At 47.0% G+C, this 21,122-nt stretch overlaps 2 protein-coding genes across 4 annotated transcripts; one reads left to right on the plus strand and one right to left on the minus strand.

The window, feature by feature from the left end:
• The first annotated feature begins 1,084 nt into the window (after positions 1-1,084).
• mmgt1 (membrane magnesium transporter 1) lies at positions 1,085-3,484 on the plus strand. Its single transcript, XM_077021220.1, has 4 exons — positions 1,085-1,291; positions 2,182-2,234; positions 2,350-2,453; positions 2,583-3,484. The coding sequence occupies exons 1-4, from the start codon at positions 1,213-1,215 to the stop codon at positions 2,734-2,736; spliced, it is 390 nt and encodes a 129-aa protein (XP_076877335.1). The 5' UTR covers positions 1,085-1,212; the 3' UTR covers positions 2,737-3,484.
• Positions 3,485-4,543: 1,059 nt separating this feature from the next.
• Positions 4,544-19,871, minus strand: ints6l (integrator complex subunit 6 like). Of its 3 annotated transcripts, none has more exons than XM_077021218.1 (19): positions 19,582-19,645; positions 19,387-19,464; positions 14,285-19,237; positions 13,992-14,141; positions 13,428-13,517; positions 12,809-12,992; positions 11,986-12,114; positions 11,520-11,683; positions 10,137-10,289; positions 9,459-9,591; positions 9,083-9,177; positions 8,716-8,826; positions 8,332-8,547; positions 7,648-7,774; positions 7,414-7,556; positions 7,064-7,292; positions 6,532-6,921; positions 6,303-6,396; positions 4,544-5,879 (listed from the first exon to the last, which is right to left on the minus strand). In XM_077021218.1, the coding sequence occupies exons 4-19, from the start codon at positions 14,109-14,111 to the stop codon at positions 5,777-5,779; spliced, it is 2,481 nt and encodes an 826-aa protein (XP_076877333.1). In that variant the 5' UTR covers positions 14,112-14,141; positions 14,285-19,237; positions 19,387-19,464; positions 19,582-19,645; the 3' UTR covers positions 4,544-5,776. The 3 variants fall into 3 exon arrangements, with proteins under 3 accessions (XP_076877333.1, XP_076877332.1, XP_076877331.1); XM_077021217.1 differs by having other exon boundaries at positions 14,285-19,298; XM_077021216.1 differs by lacking the exon at positions 14,285-19,237 and having other exon boundaries at positions 19,582-19,871.
• Positions 19,872-21,122: the final 1,251 nt, after the last annotated feature.

A 21,122-nucleotide genomic window follows, 5' to 3' on the forward strand; every position in this document is an offset into this window, starting at 1 on the left:
TTCCAGGGGAGTACTGGTGTGCACTCCACGAGGGTGGCATGAGGGCCCACTGTCCTCCGGAGGAATTTAGCTCAGTGCCGCGCTTCTTGAGCAATATTTACCAGAGAATACCCGACCTGCCAGGTCTGCCACTAGTGCCCCGTATTCTTCACAGATGATAACAAGTTCACTCTGAGCTTGTGTGACAGATGTGAAAGAGTCTGGAGACCTTGTGGTGCATGTTATGCTGCCTGCAACATCGTACAGTCTGACCGGTTTGGCGGTGGGTCAGCAATGGCCTAGGGAAGCATATAGTTTGAAGAAACCTCCATTTGATAGTCAACGGTAGCGTGACTACTGTTTGGCCCTAGGATGAATTCCTCAGAGCCACTGTCAGATCTTATGCTGGTGCAGTGGTCCTGGATTCTACCTAGTGCAGGACAATGCCTGGCCCCTGATCTAGGTCTCTCACCAGAAGCATGGCCAAGAATGTTTTGGAGTGCATGCAGGCATGTCAGACCATGCTCACTACTGAGTCACGTTATGAGTTGCCATGATGAAATTCACACAAATTGGATCAGTATGTGATTAAATTTTTTTACTTTGATTTTTGGTGTGGTTTTGAATCCAGCCCGCATTGTGTTGATGATTTTATTTTCCACAGACCATTCTTACATGATTTTGTTCTCAACAAAGTACAGAGTTTATATCGGCAAAGGTTTCCAACTTGAATCTTTAATTCGTAGTCCAATGTATAATTACATTATATAATAAGTGTGCTCTCTTATTTATTTATATGTTTATTTGTTTATTAATTTATTTGGGAATTTGAATTTAAGTTTGGCAACTGTTTCACCATAGCATGGACGTTCCCAAATTGATGTGGCTATGGCAGAAATAGGAAAATATGAAATAGGACCTATAGTGGAACACGACACACGTTTAATGGCTGTATTATGAACGAACAAGTTTTGGAATTACAACATGAAACAGTCTGGCACCTAAAGCGGGTTTAATTGGAGACGGTGACAGTTTTCAAAATAAGAGAACGGCGTGGCAAATCTTCGGTTTGCCTTTTTCACTAGCAGGCGGAAGTGCGCGGCACTTGTTGAGGGCGGCTTCGCGGTGCGGCCGCGCTGCGCTTGTTGAGGGCGGCTTCACGGTGCAGGCTGCGCATGCGCGGCGCTGCGCTAGTCGAGAGCGGCTTCACGGTGCGGCTGCGCTGACTGGAAAATGGCTTCGTCCTTTTGGAAAGGCGTCGTTGGCGTGGGCCTGCTTGCTTTGGCCCACGCGGCTTTCTCGGCGGCACAGCGTAAGTGTAGATTACTTCTGAAAGGAAACGTTATGCGGATTAAAGTACAGCTGTGTCTTACTATATATAAAAGAGAAAGAAAATGGAAACTGGCCTAATAGGGTCGCAGGAGTGGGACTGCACTCGGGGGAACCGGCCTAACGTCGGCGGGTTAAACCCGCTTTTGCAGTTCGACACACGGGCAAGGTTTTCTGTATTCGCATGATTTTAGAGTATATTTTAGATTAATTCATCATTAGATGTATACAGGAACGCTCTCATTCAGGGATATGTGGGTGTAATTACTTTGGCAGCACGTTGAAGATGTCTGGTTGGCTGTAAGTGCGTAGAGTGAGTGTGCAGGCTGGGCGATATATCGATGTTGGTCCGGTGTGTTTGAGTCTTTATTTAAACCACTCTGACCTTTTAGTCATATCGACTACATCTGTGGTCATAATCTCGCCATGTACTTTTGAAACTCACAAATCGTGAAGGATTGCTAACTAGCTAGCAGTCGAAGTAAGTACTTCAACTTGACGACCGTTGTTTCGGGTTGGGCGGTACGGGTGTAGCGATTCACGGTACTTGCGGTTCGGTACGGTCTTGGGTTTGTGTGCCACGGTTCTTTTTGTTTAACGTTTGAGCTTATGTAGCCTGTTTTCTTACGGGGAGATACGGAATTAAGACCGTGTCCATTATAATGTGGTGCTTACCATTCTACGTGGGGTTCTCTGTTTAGTTTTTTTCTGAGCTATGTATCTGTACACCTGTCCTTTAAAGGTAATACACCAGGAGTAAGTGATTCAATGTAGCCCTTAGTTTCCCAACCTGTATAATCTGCTATAGTCAAATAAAAAGTAAAAAATTTAATTTGGCCCATGCAGACCTTTTGTGTAATCTTTCTATTTCAGATCGATCGTACATGCGATTGACGGAGAAAGAGAATGAAACACTCCCAGTAGATGTAAGTTCTAACACTCAGCTCTTTGTCAGCAACACAATTCTTCTCAAACTTTCTTTTGAAAGTTTTTTGGAGGATAAATTTAATGGGGGGCACTTTTTTTGCTGTGTGTTTGCAGATAGTCTTACAGACATTGTTAGCATTTGTGGTTACATGTTGTGGAATAGTCCACATCTCTGGAGAGTTTAAAGACATGGATGCTTCTTCAGAGCTGAAACACAAGTAAGTTGAAGCACTTCTACAAAACGACCTTCTACAAGTATAAATAATTTATCTGATATTGTCTGTTAATATTTGTCAGCTAAGCCATTAACAAAAACCTGCTTTTCTGCTGTGCTCTTCTTTGATCAGGACATTTGACACCTTGAGAAACCACCCATCGTTCTATCTGTTCAACCATCGAGGCAGGGTGCTCTTTGGCTCCCCGGAGCAAGAGTCCGCTAGCACCACTCAAGCTTTGCCCTCCAACCCTCTGCGGTTACGCAAGCTGGAGAATTTTCACTGAGACTAGCCTTGAAAGGGCACCCATGCCCATCCTGACCCTTCCTTCTCTTCTTCCTTAAAAACTCCTCAAATGGAAAGGAAATCTAAACACATTTACCTTTCAATCTTTTTTTTTGTGCATATGTGGATATGCTGTACAAATCCGAATCTCTTCATCAATGTGGTAACTACTTTGACCTCTATGGACTGTGCCAACTCCTTTTATTTTTTTTCCAACCAGTACATTTGTAAATACTTGTTATTGCTTAGGAGGGTTAAGTCTGAAAGATGCGCTTGTAGCCCTTCCCATGGCATAGAAAGGAGGAGGGCAGTGGGGGTGTCGTCCGTCTGCTGAACTATGTGCATCAGTCCCATCATCCAGACACACTGGTTTGCCACATTTCCTGGTGTGCTGCCACGTTTCACCGCTGTTTGCTTTTCTTCCTCCCCCTGTGCCGTCCTCAAAGGAGGCGATTACTTTGGACCATTATTTGTATGTGTGTTCAGATTTGCCATTTAGGATGGACTTCAAAATAGAATTTGGTATGCTGATGTTTCTAGTTAGAGAAATTAATAAGGTGTCCGATTGGGAAAGTAGGAATTCTAACTGTAAGGAGTGCTAACAATACTGTGAACACACTGGAAGACTAATGGTCCACCTGTCTCGGTGGGTGGGCACCGTGTTTCCATTTTGTTTTATGTTATGATGCATTTGATCATTTTTAACTTATTAAAATAAAATCTGAGGTTTTATTGATAAAATAACTGAAGCAATTTGTTTATTGTTTCCATCCCAGTAATTGTAAATCTCTCTCCAGTGATATGATGGGAGTGCCACAGTTAAAGGACAGTTTGAGCTGTTTTACATTGTGACAAATGTGCATAACTTCATGTCCCTGTAGAGTTTTAACTAGTGCTGTCAATTCCAGGTGCCGCGATTAAAAGTCCTCACCAGGATTTTGCTCAAGCTTGCTAGATTTTCTAATTAGCAATCCAGGTAAAATTAGTGGAATCAACACAATCCAGGAAGCCTGAGCAAAATCCTGGTGAGGACTTTTAATCGCGGCACCTGGAATTGACAGCACTAGTTTTAACCCTAAGCCTCGAGGAAAACAAAGGTGTAGTCTACTGATTGTCAGTGTTCCTTGCTTTCAAAATGATTTAAGTTTAAGCTTATCCTGATCCTACACTAAGCCTTTTATGCAGGACTACACCCAACACCCCCACCCCTCAGCACCACCTTTTCCATGGATGGATGGGCTAAACACTCCTCCAAATGTGTACTGTTGAGAAACAGCTTTTTAAAAACCATACTTGGCCAAGCAAAAAATTAAGAGGAATAAATCAAAGGTTACTTTGTTACACAAAATATCGCCAGTATTGAACTTTACCCTTGTACAAATGTGACAATGGCCACACTAACTTGTGCACGTCTTGTGTAATTTAGCTACAGCTATATAGAGCTCCAGAATGTTGAGAGAAAGAGGATGGAAGGAGATGTGGACCCTAGACATTTACTGCTATATACGCGTTTCATTCAGCATGTAAATATGATGTAAATTCAGAAATGGTGAAAATAGATTTGTAGGATCAGAATGACATCAACTGCTCATCCACACAGATTGTATTTGTCTCAAAACGAATTAGACTTCCAGCAAAGGTGTCTGTGAATGAGGACATCTTTCACTCTGTTCTTGTGCATTCTCAGTGCACATTGGCCATGGAAATACGTATTTTGTACACAGGTACATAACTACTAGAATACAAGTCTGAAAATTGACTCATTTTGGTCAATGTAAGGTAACCTAAACATAATGGTAATTTTATTTAGAATGTTTATTTTATTTTTCATTGTTTTTCATAAAAAAATCATAAAACTTTCCATTTTATATATAATAACAAAGTTATAAAATGTTTTATACAATTCTTAAAATATTCTTATTTTGTTCCGGTAAGAATACCATCCAAAAATAATCTATATTATTTATGAACATCAAAAAGTTGTATACATCTGCTTTTTAAAAATAAACAAAATGAACAACAATGTGGTCACCAAGGTAGCTTTTGCATGTGAAAAGAAGCCAATGACAGCCTGTCCTGTCAGCTGCACCCTTGAGGAGTCGCTGACGTTTGAGTGCGTGTAAAGTTTCCAAACAACTACATACTTCTCTCCTGGACTGAATAAAAGTGACATTGTGGGCGCGTTTGGCCGAGTTTACTGTCTCGGCCAAGACTCTCCAGAGCTCCCTTGATCCTATTGCTTAAAAGATACGTTGCATGTTACCAGTTAATTTGAAAAGAGCTTGTTGAAGCGTTACACCATGTCAAACCGACTGGTCCAGTTGGCTGTGCTTGACAACGGCTGTTACCACAAACACAAACCACCTATGGGGATCTCATACCAACACATCCTGGTTAGGACTATCCCACATGGGCACCGAGTTGGATCCAGAGCGCTAGAGTGAAACCTACCATTGCTGTACTCTCTCGAGTCTCGAGAACGTGGTGCACTGATGCCATCAGGGTTATTGCTCTGATCTACCATTCCACTCGAGATCGTTCTTTTGAGCCCAGCGAGCTGCAGATATGGTGTGCAAACGCATATCCACAAAAGAGCCATCCAGTCCTCTCGGCGGTGTGCTGATGGTCAGGACAGTGGACAGACCTGATCTCACTGCTGCAGACCTCATGGGACCCAGAGTGAGCAGACCTGCGGTTGCTGGAGGAAGCGTGTCTATGCCGCCCTGCCCCTTGACCTCTGTACTGTTACATCTTTCGAATCTTCAGACGTTTCATGTGTGAACTGTCCCGACGTGTGACAACTCTAATGCCTGGGACCGTCACCTTTACAAAAGAGCTCGGTTCAGCTCCCCTGGTGCTGTCTCTCTCTCTCTCTCTCTCTCTCTCTCTCTCTCTCTCTCTCTCTCTCTCTCTGTCTCTCCCATCATGGAGCTCGGGCGCGAGCCTCCGATGAAGGCATGCTTGCGTTGCCCGGTCCAGCGCCTCCCTGTGCCGGCGTGTCCCACCCTCCCGCCCCCTCCTCACAAGTGCGGAGGCGTTCACTATCTGCCGTGGACGTTGTTGACTTGTGCTGGCAGCCTCTGTCGCACCTCGATCTCCTCCAGCGCCGCCTCCAGCTGCTGGATCAGCACGCGTTTCTTAAACCTGAGAAAAGGGCGTAGCGCGTTAGCAGTGATCAGGAGGCACAGACGGCTCCCCGGGCCCCGTCACAAACAGCGGCGGGTGCAGAACAGTAAAATACTGACTTATTAGGGAGGTGGAAGACTCTTCTGTCAAAAACATGATGTTTCAGCCGTAGCAGTGGCCTTTATCAGGCAGGAATCACACAAGGGGAGGGAGTGCATCCTCTACAATAACCCCACCCTGATATTTGCCCTTAGGAGTGAGTGCAGCAGCTCCACGTTTTTTTTAGCCATGCTACGTCACTGACACACTTCAGTTCTGCACCGTCAGTGTTTCCTTTGTGGTGAAAACTGGGATGTGAAATGCAGTAGGTGTTTGACGGTGCTGACAGACTTTAACATTAGTGGCGGCTGTGGCGTTGTGGACCCACATCGGCTGACCCACCTGGCTGCTTCTTTGATGGCATGATGGATGAGGTACCTCTGGACTGCCACTGGCCCTTTCACCTCCTCCAGGAGCCTGAATATCGCCTCATAATCTATAAAGGACAAAGGTGAGCTGAAGGTGTGGAAGGAGTTTTTGTAACTGTACATAATGGCCCTGCTGGCGCTCTGTAAAGGTCAGAGGGTAAAGGGTAAATCACTCGGCTATGAACGCAGAGGGGGACACTCACTGCGGCCGGGCTTTCGGACTTCCTTCATGACTCGTGTGCGTAACTCCGCGTTGCTTCCCTCCAGGGGAACCATGATGATGGTGGGTCGCGCCGCAGAGTCTCCCCCGGCTCCCTCCATCGCCACCTCCTGGTGCGGAGGACTCAGACCCTCGCAGTTCTGCGGCCGGTCGGCGGGCCTCTCGTCCAGGCAGTCCTCCCCCAACCGGTTCTCTAGCGTGCCCCTGTCCTCTCCTCCGTCAGTCACCCCCACCCCTCCTCTCTCCTCCAGGGAGAAAGCTGCCACACCTCCCCCCATCCTGTCCGCCCCTCCAGGCCAGCCCTCTCCGGGCTCTCCACCCGTCACACTCTCGCCGTTGCTCTCTGGGCCTGTGAGGTTGTTCCCCTCCGCTCCTGCAAGGCACCCAAACCAAACATGGAGTTTTCCCCATCATTCGTTCTCAGTACATACACCAAATAACTGTGGACTCTCATGATGTCGGCACGACACCCCCAAGATTCAGATTCTCTGGCCCTCGAGGGCCACGGCGCTCACCTTTGTGTAGCGGGATGGGTTTAATGAGACCCGGTTGGCCCGGGGCCACCGTTGGCCCTTTGCCCAGCACGTGGTTGGTGATGATTGGTGGAGTCTGGGGGCGTCGCAGGAGGGGGGACATACTGCGCCTCCGTTTGGGAGCTGCACCCGAGTTGGTTTCTCCGGGGTTCCCCCTCTTCTTGTTCTGGGGGCCTGCCACGAACTCGTCCGCTTCATCGATCATCATACCCTGTTATCGTGCAGGAAAAACACGTCCGACTGAAGACCCTGTCGTCTGGGGCGTGGGATACCACCACAAGATATATTGTGATTTGCTGCGAAAGAATGTAAGGCGCATGTTCACAAAGCACCTTCTTGTCCTGTTTGAACGGGTTGCCAAATGTGTGCAGTCGTTTGGGCTGGTCCGGATCGATCTCACGCAGCGGAGACGGCATCAGCTTCAGATATTCCTGATAGTTTCCCATCTGACCCACGGGAATACTATGCAAGTAATCTGCAAAAACGCAAATGTACAACATTACACAAAGTTCCTGAATTCAGATTTTATGTTGTGACCTCAAATCCATGAAGGTTCAACTCCTGACCTTCGTCTTGGCCCCTGATGAGCTTCTGGGTAGTCCTGAGAAGGTTGGAACGCATTCTCGTGACCTGGTCCAGAAGATTTCGCCGTGGAATATCGTAGGCGTTCCGATAGGGCTGGGGCTTCACATCCTTGCCAAGAAAGACAGATAAAAATTTACTTTAGGAAAAGAAATGTTACATTTACATATATAACTCAATTTTCATATCACATATTATTAATTTGTATATATTATACAAATATATATAATACATTATATACATACGTGTGTGAGTGTATGGTGTGACAGCGCACACACACACATGTATGTATATAATGTATATAATGTATGTATATATATATATATATATATATATATATATATATATATATATATATACACACACACACACACACACACACACACACACACACACATATGCATACACCCAGTAATCTACCATGATCTATATTTCCTGAAGCTATTATTTCTACCCAACTTTAGTGACCCACAGTCAAATGTCAGTGTTTGGCCTAGTGAAATAAAATACAATCTGATTCATGTGTGCATTCTAATGTGGTGAATATATCATGGTGTTTCTTCCTCTGGCTAGCCGCACCCTGACCCGGTAAACATGATCTCAGACGTAAATGATTTAGGAGCGAGGCTGGCTCTCGGCCAAGAGGGGCCCGACGCCGTAGGCCGTACCCTGGTGAGGAGAGCGATCTGGAAGCCGGCGAACTCTTTGAGGTTGACCTCGCTGAGGCGGAGGGGCACCTCGCCCGTGATGCCCTGCAGGAGCTGCTTGAAGTCGCACCGGTGGGCCAGAGAGAGCGTGCTGGACTGATTCCTCACCTTGATGCCCGTCTCTTGAGGGGGCTTCTTACCCACAGACACGATCATCCGGTCCGACTCTATCTTCGCCTGCGCGGGTCAAACGGGGCGACTTTATTAGAATTTTTTTTGCACGAATATGAAATGCTCATATGCAAATATTAATGACCGTGATGGTCAGCAATGACCACACTATAAATGAAGGACGGAGACGCAGAAGCATCGGAGTTTGTGGAACGTCAGGAGAGCTCGGATCACCTGTTGGCTGAGCTTCTTTAGGTAGGAGATAACGCTGTAGCTGAGACCACAGTCCATGTTGTCAGAGATGAGATTTGGAGTGCACATCATCCTCAGTGCTTTCTTTAAGGGCTGTAGGCGGACATACAGAGAGAGAGAGAGAGAGAGAGAGAGAGAGAGAGAGATGAACACAGCAGAGGGAGACACAATGAGGGCATTTTTATCACAGCAAGGGATCTTAACCTCATTACAGCGTTTAAGGTTTATAGGACAGAGGAACGGTCCTAATTGGGAACTCTGAGTTTATAGGTATACAGTTAGGAAGCAATATCAAGCCAGGAGGTATTTGTTCCACCCAAGCTGGTGTGGGTGGCACTGCGGATCATACCAGCAGGAAGTAGGGAGGCATGGACTTCAGGTAGAACTCGAAAGCCTGTCGCCACTTCAGGTTTGGCTTTAGCTTGTGTACTTTAAACAAATCGTCTGTTCACACAAGGGGAGATAATATTGAATATAAAGCATTTAATGTTTCATTACTCTCGAACAAGACTTACAGTATAGTATATTAAAATATAACTGAATGCTAAACACACAACATAGAACATATCAACCGACTGCTATATTTAGACAGATAGACAGACAGATAGATCCATCAGAAGAAATTCTATTGTGTTAAATTGTTCAGTACAGTGAAAGCTTTTCTCTTTTGTAAAGGCCAGTGAACAGTCAGAGTGCTTTGTCTTCACACACTCACTCCCACTTACCAAGAAGGGGCAACAGAGCGGGGTAGTTGTAAGGCATGACGAAGAGGTTGACACAGGTCAGAGTGGTGCTGGCCTTCAGATACCCGAACGGCTGGGCCGCCTCACTGTGCTTGCCGCTGCAGTTCACAAACACCTGGGCAGGGGGAAAGAGTGGTTAGCACGTGTTAGCGTGAGTTAGCACGGGTTAGCGTGAGTTAGCACGGGTTAGCGTGAGTTAGCATGGGTTAGCGTGAGTTAGCATGGTTTAGACTGGGTCAGAGCAGGTTAGCATGAGTTAGCATGAGTTAGCAGGGTTAGCGCATTTGGCTTGAGTTAGAGTGGGCTAGCAGGGGTCAGTGTGGGTTACAGTAGGTTAGCAGTTAGCATAGTCCCCTAGGCTCTTACATGTCGCTGCTCCTCAGAGGTAAAATGACTTCATGGGCACCTCATTATGTGTTGAGGCCTTTGGAGACAATCTATAAGTGGCTCTAAATATAGCACCTTACCACACCTTTACTCTCTGAAGATGGAGGAACCTTTAGATGAACTTCACATCAGGTGTACTTTATCTTAACAAGCCACAAGCGTGCCGTTGGACCACAGGCCAGCGGGATAGCGGAGGTATACTGGCGGAGGTATAGTAACTCAGATAGATGGAGTGAGTGATAATGGGAAGGTGTGAGTGTGTGAGAGGCCCACCTGCCAACACGTGTGAGGGGACTTCCTCTCCAGGATGTACTGGGTCAGGGGCGACGGCTCCAGCTCGTACTTATCGAAGGGAAGCTTGTCGATCACCATGGGCTCACAGTCGACACAGGAGAAGCGCACCACCGGATGGGCAGAGCGAGGAGGCTAGAGGCAGAGAGAGAGAGAGAGAGAGAGAGAGGGAGAAAGAGAGAGAGAGAGGGAGGATGTTGTTCATATAAGCAGCATCAAACAGCCTAGTGCAGTGCGGTAAGGGTAAGTGTCTGGGAGGGAGCCAGATCTTGACACGTTACAGCATCAGTGGGCAACATCCCCATGTGTTGCAGGTCCATGACAACACAAGCTGTTCTCTCCGCCAGCAGGTCCCCCTCAGGACCGTGCTGAACACAGTAACATGGTTACATTGCTAAAAAAGGGACTATGAATGTACAAGAATAATAATGGCGCATACGAGACGTTCTGTCAATCTCAAACCAGTATGTGCTGCAGAACTTAAAATATAAACGGCAAGGGCGGACAGCGGTACAATTTTCACTATAATAAAAGTCCTTCTCTTCCTGATCCAGGTCGCTAGTGCCTCCGGCAGCTGAGGGCCCCGCCTCTGTTTCACAGGCGTGTCCCAGCACCACAGCCGTGAAGCCGTGACGCCGGAAAGCGAGACCGCAACAGGAGGAGGCGGAGCAAAGACCATTACCACGAGAGGAGAGCTGTCAGGGGGCGAGGCAGTTGCGCCGGTGGGCGGGGCCAAGGGCGGGGCCTCGCTCTGCCCACGTGGCACGGAGACCAAGCATGGCACCAAGCTTGGGTTTCTCCAGCCCAATAAAAGAGGGCTCGAATCTTCTGAGCTCCTGTTATGGCCAATACTACTGATCTCCATTTAGCTCTCGGTGTTTTATGAGTCAACCTTCGGAGTTTCCGTGAGCCTGGCCCTGACGCAGGCCTCTTAACCCTTTCCCCACAGTGAAATATGAACATATGATTCATTAGGTTCTCCCGTAATTACAACTACAAAGAATAAATATTTTGTTTCAGTCTAAGGTCATAATAAGTCCAAATTAGGTTACCACGTGGTTTATGTTATTCTTCAACTGACAACACCTTCTGTTTGCTGCAGAGAGGAGCCATTGGCTGGAGGCTAAGAATTGTTTGTCAAAGAAACACAAAGCTGTGCTGTACTGGCTGTACTAACGCTTAAGTGACTGTTGCTGTCATGGAGTTTGGCTGCCAGAAATGAACGTAAATAAATAATAACACAAAAAAAAATAAAGCAAACCCTACGTAGGACAGAAAAGCTTCAAAAGCACCACAGCGCAGCTGGTGCTAATGGTGTGTGTGACTGGAGAAAGGGGCGCCATTGTGAGGACTCTTCAAACTCACCAGCGTGGGGGAGTTCTGGTCGGGCCAGAAGGATTCTGGGATAGGCCAGTGGCCCACGGGCACGCCGGTCTTGGGGTTCGGCCGCACGTAGATCAGCTTGTGGCAGCTGTGCCAGGGCTGGGGGCTGAAGGAGGTGAGGGGTCGTGCGGGGTCTACCACACCGTCTGCACACAAAACACAGCATCACTGCAGAGACACGCTGGCTGGACGCAAGCTACGGATCCATTAGAAGCCCTCGTCGTCCCCTTCAAACGGGACGTTGTGTTTTCTGTCCGGACTAGTGTGCAACGTATTGTACATTCCATTGTCGCTTTGGATTTCAGTTGTTTAAATCCAAACACACGGCTAAGCACCATTACAAACACATGCTAACAATTCAGACCTCTTTCTTCAGACAGGCAGACGGAGGCTGGACCTGACCCTGCTCGTGCGTGAGGGGCACCACCACTGTCACCCTGACACCCACCTTCACCTGCAGGAGGTGGGTCTGGACCGGTTTTCTCAAAATTAATGACGACTCCACTCAGAACCTTCTGCACGAGCGACTCCAGACACTGGTTCAGCATTCTCTGCGTCCTGACACAATACGAGCGACCTTGAAGAAAAACAGACAAAAGGCACAGAGGTGAAATGTATCGCTTTTGCGTGAACACCATGCACGGTTTCACCGACGTGCCGAAGGGGATCCTGACGATGCTAACAGTGAGGCGAAGCCTTCGCGCCGAGTCGCGACACCTTCAAACGGTTCCCTTTGCTGCCAGTGTAACTCACCCGTCTCATATCTAATAATAATGAAAGTTAGAAAGCAGTCATTACAGGTCCCAGTCGAGTGTGCAGAGCTGCTTCCAGCAGCTGCCGTGCACATACAGTCTCCAGTAAACTGCCAAACTAATTATTCAACAAGCTCAGGCCTCACTGAATAACTTCTTGCCTCCCATGAGAGAGACAATAACAGATTGAACTGAACTGAGCTCAGTGTGCATTGCACAACTGGGGTGGGCACAGATCTATTGTTTCTCTCATTTCACAAAACGGTAATATAAAACATATGGTTCTTATAGCCCACCACTATATAAAACATATGGTTCTTATAGCCCACAACTATATAAAACAAATGGTTCTTATAGCCCACAACTATATAAAACAAATGGTTCTTATAGCCCACCACTATATAAAACATATGGTTCTTATAGCCGTTTGCCTGTCCTCTTAAATGCATAGCAGACGCCCCACTAGCTCTCGGCCACGTAATACACAGGAGCCACGCCCGGTGCCCCCGGCAGCCGTACCTCCAGTGACCTCACACATCTGGGTGATGGCGGACTCGTCGCTGGGGACGCTGCCGAGCTGCTCGCTGTCGGGGATGGCCGCGCCGGGCAGACGCAGGACCAGGGCAAAGAGGCGCTGGTCCCAGCGGAAGGGCTCCTTGGTCAGCTCGCTGCCGGGCAACGGAGAGTTCAGTGGCAGGTGGAGCTGTGGGAGGAAGAGTGTGAGGGGTGAGAGGGTATGAGGATTGAGACAGGTGAGAGGAGTGATATAGTGAGAGGGGTAACATAGTGAGAGGAGTAAGAGGGGTGACATGGTGAGAGAGGTGAGACAGGTGACATGGTGAGGAGTAAGAGGAGTGAGAGGGGTGAGAGGGTGACATGGTGAGGAGTGTGAGGGGGTGAGAGGGGTGACATGGTGAGGGGTGACATGGTGAGGAGTGAGAGGGGTGAGAGGGGTGAGAAGGTGACATGGTGAGGGGCGTGAGGGGGTGAGAGGGGTGACATGGTGAGGGGTGACATGGTGAGGAGTGAGAGGGGTGAGAGGGGTGAGCTTTAGGTTACTGTGCAACAATGCGGTGTGTTTGCAGGCTGCAGTGTGAACACACAGAGCCAAGAGAGTGTGTGAGCCAGCGGTGCTCACCTCGTCCGGCACGCCAGAACTGTGAGTCAGCTTGTTCCCATCCGTTATGGTTATAATGACTGACGGCTCCAGGAAGAAGGGGTTCCGACCCTGGAAGGGAAGAAAACACTCTGACTGTGGGGGTGAAGAGACCCACCCTTGGCTGAGAGTCCAGTGTTATGAACTCACAAGACAAAATCCTAATGTTATTGGTTTTTCTTTGCGTGGTTTGAATGCAGAGTGTGGAAAACTGGGTTCTTTATGGAAGCTACGCTCCCCTGGGTACAGACACGGGTGCTGTAGCCCTGATGTACTCTCTCCATCTACACTGTAGGGGTCAGAGGTCACGGTGAGATAAGGAGAAGAGAGCTTAAGGTCACACCGAACTGTGTATGCTGCATTTCCCAAATGTGTCAGCTGCATTAAAATTAATGGAGAAGTTATTCATGCTATGAAACTGTTGCATATTGGTTCTCTCTTTCTATACTGTCTTTCTTTCAGATGTTTTAAGAAGCTCAATAAATCACACTTTCGGGTGCACCATTTATTCCAACCTCTTTAAATGAATAAGAATGGTATTTATACCTGGCCATAGTTGTCGATGCCAGAGACCAGTCTGTTGAGATTAAGCAGGTCAAATGCAGTTCGCAGTGCGTTTCCCAGCGTGGTCAGTCCTGACGCCTGCAAGTTCTTCAGTTCACTCATGAACGTGGCATGGTTCTCCTTCCAGCCCGCCTAGGACACACACACACACACACACACACACACACACACACACACACACACACACACACACACACAGAAAGGTTGTCACATGACGCTACAAGCATTAGGTCACACTGCAGTAAAAGAAGATGTGCACACATGCAACTTCTCACATAGCATCAGAAGATGTTTACTGCAAAACAAGATCACAGTATGAACGGTGCGGCGCAGTCTGATGAGGTCACACGGCTCCTGCCGCTTCTGTAAATGTGAAAAATGTGCCATATTTTGTCAATTGTGATTTTTTTTACACCACAATCGATATTTGTCCTCCGTTTTTAACCCATCTGTGCAGTTAGAACACACACACACACACACACACTAGTGATTACTAGGGGGCTGTGGATCACACATGCCCAGAGCAGTGGGCAGCCCTAGCCCGGCGCCCGGGGAGCAGTTGGGGTTAGGTGCCTTGCTCAAGGGCACCTCAGTCATGGCCTCAGGTCTGGGAATCGAACCCACGACCCTCCGGTCACAAGACCAGTTCCCTACCACCAGGCCATGTCTGCCCATTCTGTGTACTCGGACCCGCCTCCCAGTCCTCACCGTGGCAACTGTTACAGTATTACGCATAATCGGCAGGTGAGCTGCGGGAAGCATAAGGGAGACGCTACTATACGAGGAGGGAGTTAGTGAAGGAACGAGAGAGAAAGGGAACGGAGGAAATAAGAGTGGAAAGAATCCAATGAGACCAGATAGGATAAGTGGGGTGTGTGTGTGTGTAAGTGTGTGTGTGTGTGTGTGTGTGTGTCAGTGTAAGCACCCTAGAGTTCCGTGATCCAGGCTGGAGATACAGCCCTTGATTTGATTTGCTCTCCTCTCCTCACAACTCAATTTGGGCTTGCTGTGAATCCCTGACCCACAGTGCGTGTGCCGGCACGCTGCAGCCATATTACTCCAGTGCCCCGTGTGCACTCATTTGCCAAGAATATGACACTTGGCTAATGGTTCCCTATAAAATTAGTATGGGAAACTTGCTCAAAAATGTCACCATTCAATTCAGAGCAAATTAGCACGGCGTATGTCCGGTGGCGCCCCCATGAGACCGACCCGTTAAACAGGTCGGATCCTGCAGCCGTTCAGCTTCCGAACAGCTCAGCCCACGCCGAGTTGTGCGCGCAGGTGTTTCACGCGAGAATAAAAGAAACACACGCTTGGCGTGCCGTGGTCCGAGCCCTGCCACGAGTCTACGTTAGGATAGGAAGGAAGAGGAGGGGGAACCCTGCATCCTTTCAGTGTTCGGTGACACTCAATAATTCAAGTACCAGAGTAATTCTATTTATTTTTTCATTTTGTTCGCCTGTCAGTCCTCCTTTCCTTCTGCATTAACAATTCATCGACTCAGTAGAGATTGTCCTGCAATCAGAGTCCCTCCCTTAATGACCACGGAGAGGGCCGAAGTCTCTCGAGCGAGGAGTGTGGAATGGGCCCGACTCCTCGGAGACCTTCGTGAAGCACCGTGAAGTGGTCCAGCTACGTTCTCAGACCTTCTTGCACCGCCCTTGTTGATTCGATGACATTGTAGTTGGAGCTTTTAATGTCAAATACACTCTGCACATGCATTTTTTTTTTTTTTTTACAAACAGTCTCTGCAATAATTCAAAATTTATATACGATGTATAAAGATTATGACCTCTAACCCATATGGAACAGGAGGAAAAACAATAAAGCATTTCAGTCCCTGGATACACTTTATAAAGGGACTAGGCAGGGTGTGATTAAATTACACCCCAAGCTTCACAAAACACAGCAATGTCTGCACCGAGCTCCTTTACTGCAATAAATTCTTATGGAAGTTTTCTTTCAGAAAGAAAAAAATTGCGAGGGACCAGAGCGGACACAGAGAAGACGAGTAAAACTTGATCCAAACGCGTCTTCCTTATCCAAATGCAGAACAGGTGGCCAGAACAAATGAACAGCGTAGCGGGAGCTAACAGATAAGGACTTGTTCCCTGCAAGGCTGCAGCTATGAGGAAACCGTCGCGCGTGTAAATACGGGTCCAGCGTTGGAGGAGGAACAGGAGTCGTCCTGGCGCAACGGGGCGCAGGACACCCGCTCGGCGGACCCGCGCAGACGAGGCTCACAGGTCAGGCATGCCCAAGGGCGTGCCTCTGTTCCCAGAACAGTTTACCTCAAGCCTTTCCTTCATCTCAGCTGCTTTGACCAAGTGGGGAGACCTGGTCACAGATCAGTGCGTTTGTTGAGCTTTGTTGAGTCCATCCTGGTCTGCAGCAGAAACATTTGATAGCCTGCAGGGTAGCGTCATGAGTAGAGAGCTTGTGGTGTTATTCAATGTAATAAGGGCTGATTAACCACCCAAAGTGATCAGAACAAGGAGAGTCGCGCTTGTGAACAATCTGGGCTTCTGCTGCAACTGGGGGACCCCCGAACACTGCAGGAATTTTCCCAGCATTCCTTGTGCCTGTGCACACTCTGACGGCAGGCAATTAAGAGGAACTAAATGAGAATCGGACTAAACCGCGCAAGTCCCAGAATGGAGGCAGAGGAGAAGTGGTAGCATTGTGAGTTTGTGCTTAGCCATTTGCCCTACCAGTTAGGCACACTGAAACCAAACCAAGACTACAGTATCTTGACTCAGAGCAAGATAAGTCATGAGCCAGTGTGGATGTTAAACATCCCACAGTGATATGGCCTCCACGGTTAGACTGCATATAACATATGTGTGCAAAAAAAAAAATTAAATGTGCTTCAGAACTCTTCTGTGAAACACCTGAAATTCTAGAATACTGTAATCGTTTTTTATTTATTTAATGCAAATATACGAAGAAATAACCTCCCCTTACAGATTTCCTTACTGCAAAGAATCAAATGTTTTCATGCATGATTTTTCCTTTGTATCTCACATAAAAATGTCATCCTCAACATCGCAGTGATTTCTCATTCATGCATCTATAGATGAATAATGCCCATAATTAATCTATATCTATTAATTTGTTCATTTGGAACTAACGTGAGCTAACTCTATGAACTTAAACTGATTGGCAAAGCGAAGGGAAGGAAGTCATGAATAAAAAAAAAAAAAGTGAAAAAAATGGGCAGGGCTAAGAATAATGTTGCGTTTGTCCATGAGAGAGACGATAAGAGACAGGACAGGACGAAATGGACAGGAAAAGAGAGCTCTGTCTGGGCGGGAGGCTCACTGAACTCTTCGCTGATTAGCTGCTGAAAATCTCATGAATAATTGACAGGAGATTAAAAAAAGACACTCTCAGACACAGCGGTCAGATTCTATCCTGCTCTGCTGGCTCTTGCACACTGTATTGTTGCTGAGAACTGGGTTAGCGTGGTGGCTAATTCAGACAGGGTGAAGGCTTGGCTGAGAAGCCCGTTTTTAAACAGGTGGGAGGGCCAAGCTGGCCATGAATAGCACCCACAGAGCTCGGTGCTTATGTAAGTGAGCTCTTGCGTCTTTGGACCCTTCGTATTAACCAGAAACGGACACCTTTGAGGAGTACACACACAACGCACCGTCGTGTCTGGTGCACATGCCTGTTCTGGCTCAGACGGCACAGTCGAGAAAGTGGACGTTGACACAACGTTCACACATTTGAGGTTTCCCCAATAATACAGGCCTGCCCTAGACGTTACAGCACTGTGTCTCGGTAAGGGCACTAGAAAGGCAGCTTAAGACTTTCTAGGGTAAGCCAGCAAAGAGGTGCACGGGGAGGATGGGGTTGAAAAAACCCCCCGAGAGTGCGGCTGGCCCCTTGCCAGAGAGAACATTCTAATGAACTGCCTGGGAATTAATCCACTCTCACTGTCAATGTCAAACAGCAAAAGAACACATTTACACATGCAGCAGCATGTCACATCCACAGGTCTTAACAGCAGTCCAGCCATCCGGCACAGGACAAAAGCAGAGAGTTTAGTTTAGTGCGAAACCTGACGAGCACACACTTCCATAATGACCACCATACACACCGGTGTCGTCGCACAGGGTGTCACGTAAATACTCCAGAATAGCGTACAAACTCTGACAATAGACCCATCCTTCTTAAACATGTGACGTGATTCAAGTGTAAAAGGAAAATACGTCACACGCTGCAAGCATTCTCGCCACGGGCTTATGTGCCACTAATATCTTGCAGCGCAATGCAGAGGTCATGGATCTGACCTAATTTTTTGACGTATACTTGGCAAGTATGTGCACAAATAACTCTAGGATGGATTTGACCACATCAATGCGAGACAGGAACAATCCATACATTTAGCACAGTTTGCCCTATGGACCAGTGTACAGACCAGGATGCCTGGGACGTGTATGGTCACTGGTGCTCAGTCTTAACTTGCCTGTCTTTGCTAGTGAATAGCTTGCTTCTTCGTTCATCGAGCTACATATTTGACTCATGGCAATTGAGAAGTTCTATACTTCCATTGTCTTTGAAAAGCCAAGTGGTTTGGTATGACTAATCACTGAAGAGAAGGCAGACCAAAATGATCTACTGTCTGGATTCCCTTGTACCAGGTTGTACATATGATACAGGTGTGGGAACTATCCTGCAAAGTGAGGTTATGTGATTAAGCCATGTAAATCATGTGACTTCACTTTAAGACAATTTTGTTATCTGCTTTCAAGGGATTATACACTGGGAAAGAGTTTCGAGATTGGGAATGTACTGAATGTTTATGCACTGAAATGGTGGAAAAGGCAGGAAACCATCGATTCAATGCCTATTTTAAAAGGGGCATAATTTGTGGGGATGTTTCATAAAAGAAAAAAAAATAATGAGAAAGAAAATTCTTTGAGTGAAATGCACTCTTCTTTTCTTATTGATGGCTGTTCACAAATCAAATCAGTTTGATTTGTTCATTCTTTATTGACCAATGAGAACGCGCAGAGGTCGGCCACGGCGCACTGCAAGGGGCGGGCTTGAAAAAGAGACGGGCAGACCGGTTGTCCAATCCGGGCCGTGCTAGCCCACCGACGCGTCACACGACACGTCACAGTAGATAATAAATCTCTCCGCCTCCATCTCGGCGCTCGAGAGCTTCCCAACACAAAAGCAAAATGTCCGCCATGTTCAGAGGCTGCGCTGCTCCGGGTCTGCGGGTATTTTAACAAAAAATTAGCCGTTTTCGTCACCGGGAAGCCGCCCGACCCGATGCTACGAACCAGAGGGACAGTAGAGTCTCACTGTCAGAAAAATATCTACGCTTTAACCACATATAAACAATTTAGCAGTATTTATTTACCTTTACTCCGTATGGTGGATCATCAAATGTAACTAGCATGTACCTGTCGCCTCTACTAGCCGGGTCTCGGGCACGCAGCTGTTAAAGAAAACCAAATAGTACACATTAATGTCGAATTTCCCTACCATAGGGATCCTTAAACTCCAATATGGTACAAGAGTAAGCTGTAAAAGTCGGGGTAAAATTATTCTTTACCTTCATAAAGATCTCAACCGCGCCTTTAGCAATGTCCAGATACGTCGTACCCAAATAAGTGCGCTGATTCATAGAAGCGGACGTGTCTATCAGGAAAAGTAAAATAGGCATTTTTAAATGTATAGATATATATCTAGATGTTTGCTAAAATACCTATGATCGGCATATGACCGGCCTGGGCATGCATATATGTGTGTTATATTTTGTTATAATCAGACCCCCCCAAAAGAGGGTCGTACTGCCACCCTTTGCCGCCGCCGCCTGACTCTCTATCTGTCTTTTCTGAGCACTGCTGGGGCTCGCGCTGATGGAACTTCTCTTCCGAGCGGACCGGAACGCCTTCGCCCCGCCCCCCCGCCACGCCATTGGCCGCGACGAGCCACGGTGGCCACGCCCCCCGCGATGCATAAATTATGCAATGAGGTCGACGAGCGCCTCTCGTCCGCCTCGCACTTCGCCTCCCGTTCTTCGTCTTGGCCGGAGAACCACAGGAACGTGGGTCGTGTAAATGCAGTTCGGTTATAATAATAATAATAATAATAATAAAATAAACAAAAACAAGGAGTCGTATCTTGTTGGAGACACGGGGGGGGGTGTTTGTGATGTGCGGACGTGTTCTCTATGTTTCGGACGGGTTTCAGATCGACCCCTCCTCCTCACAACTCGTCTGGGTGTCTTGATGGGGGTGGGGAATTGTTGGGTTCTCAATGCGATTTTTATAATAATTGCGACTACCCCCTCAACCTTTCACTCCTCTTGTTTATCTGCTCAGTGCGATCACAGAAAAGCGCCATGTTAACACTGTCTGTGTGAGTGTCACTGCCTTGAGAGGACATAAAAAAAACTGCTTGTCCATAGCTGCTTTTGAATCTAGCTTTTCATAGTCTGGTGCATGCACGTGTCCTTTGAACCGACAGACATAGATGTAGACAGGTAAATATATTTAGAAAATATAAAATTATGATGTGACTTCACACAATGTCAGTTTCAGGCATTGTCAGTTAGATGCATTGTTAAACTTAACATGTAGACCTTTCTCCAGTTTGATAGGGTAGGCCTGCATACAAAATAAAGCAATTATCTATGGGCAGACAGCAAAGCTCTCTGATGCCCAGTTTCACGAATAATAAAACTAGAAAGACTAGTATCTTACTATTCATATAATTTTTCCTGTCTCCCTTGTTTTTCCTTGGTTGTCTAGGTGCATTTCTTGAAAGGTTCACATAACATGTTATAAAGATCTGTCCTTTGGCCAAGCTAAAATGTAGTGCTCGGATAAAGAACTGTATATGAGTCAGACTCCCAATTGTCAGGTTTTAACTTTATATATTATATATGGTTAGACTAGCACAAGCAAACAAGTATTTCAGATATACCCCCTAAAAATGTTAAGCCTCTGAAGAGGAAATCTCACGTTTTCTGTTGTGTCATGTAATTTCACAAATATACACACTGTATTTGTTTTTATGTGTAAATCTAAGATTTGATATGTACATTTTGGGGGTAATATTAATCGGCACTTGTTTTCACGTAGACCAATT

Source organism: Brachyhypopomus gauderio, chromosome 11 (genome assembly GCF_052324685.1).
Source record: "Brachyhypopomus gauderio isolate BG-103 chromosome 11, BGAUD_0.2, whole genome shotgun sequence".
In the NCBI taxonomy this organism is placed as follows: Eukaryota; Metazoa; Chordata; class Actinopteri; order Gymnotiformes; family Hypopomidae; genus Brachyhypopomus; species Brachyhypopomus gauderio.

Bases quoted from the DNA above. Each gene is read 5' to 3' on its own strand.
- mmgt1 (XM_077021220.1), top strand. From the start codon at position 1,213: ATGGCTTCGTCCTTTTGGAAAGGCGTCGTTGGCGTGGGCCTGCTTGCT. The intron at 2,235-2,349 runs GTAAGTTCTAAC...GTGTGTTTGCAG, and splicing joins ATGAAACACTCCCAGTAGAT to ATAGTCTTACAGACATTGTT. The intron at 2,454-2,582 runs GTAAGTTGAAGC...TTCTTTGATCAG, and splicing joins TCTTCAGAGCTGAAACACAA to GACATTTGACACCTTGAGAA.
- ints6l (XM_077021216.1), bottom strand. From the start codon at position 19,692: ATGCCTATTTTACTTTTCCTGATAGACACGTCCGCTTCTATGAATCAG. The intron at 10,290-11,519 runs GTGAGTTTGAAG...CTCTGCCTCTAG, and splicing joins ACCAGAACTCCCCCACGCTG to CCTCCTCGCTCTGCCCATCC. The intron at 6,922-7,063 runs GTGAGCGCCGTG...GGTGCCTTGCAG, and splicing joins ACCCATCCCGCTACACAAAG to GAGCGGAGGGGAACAACCTC.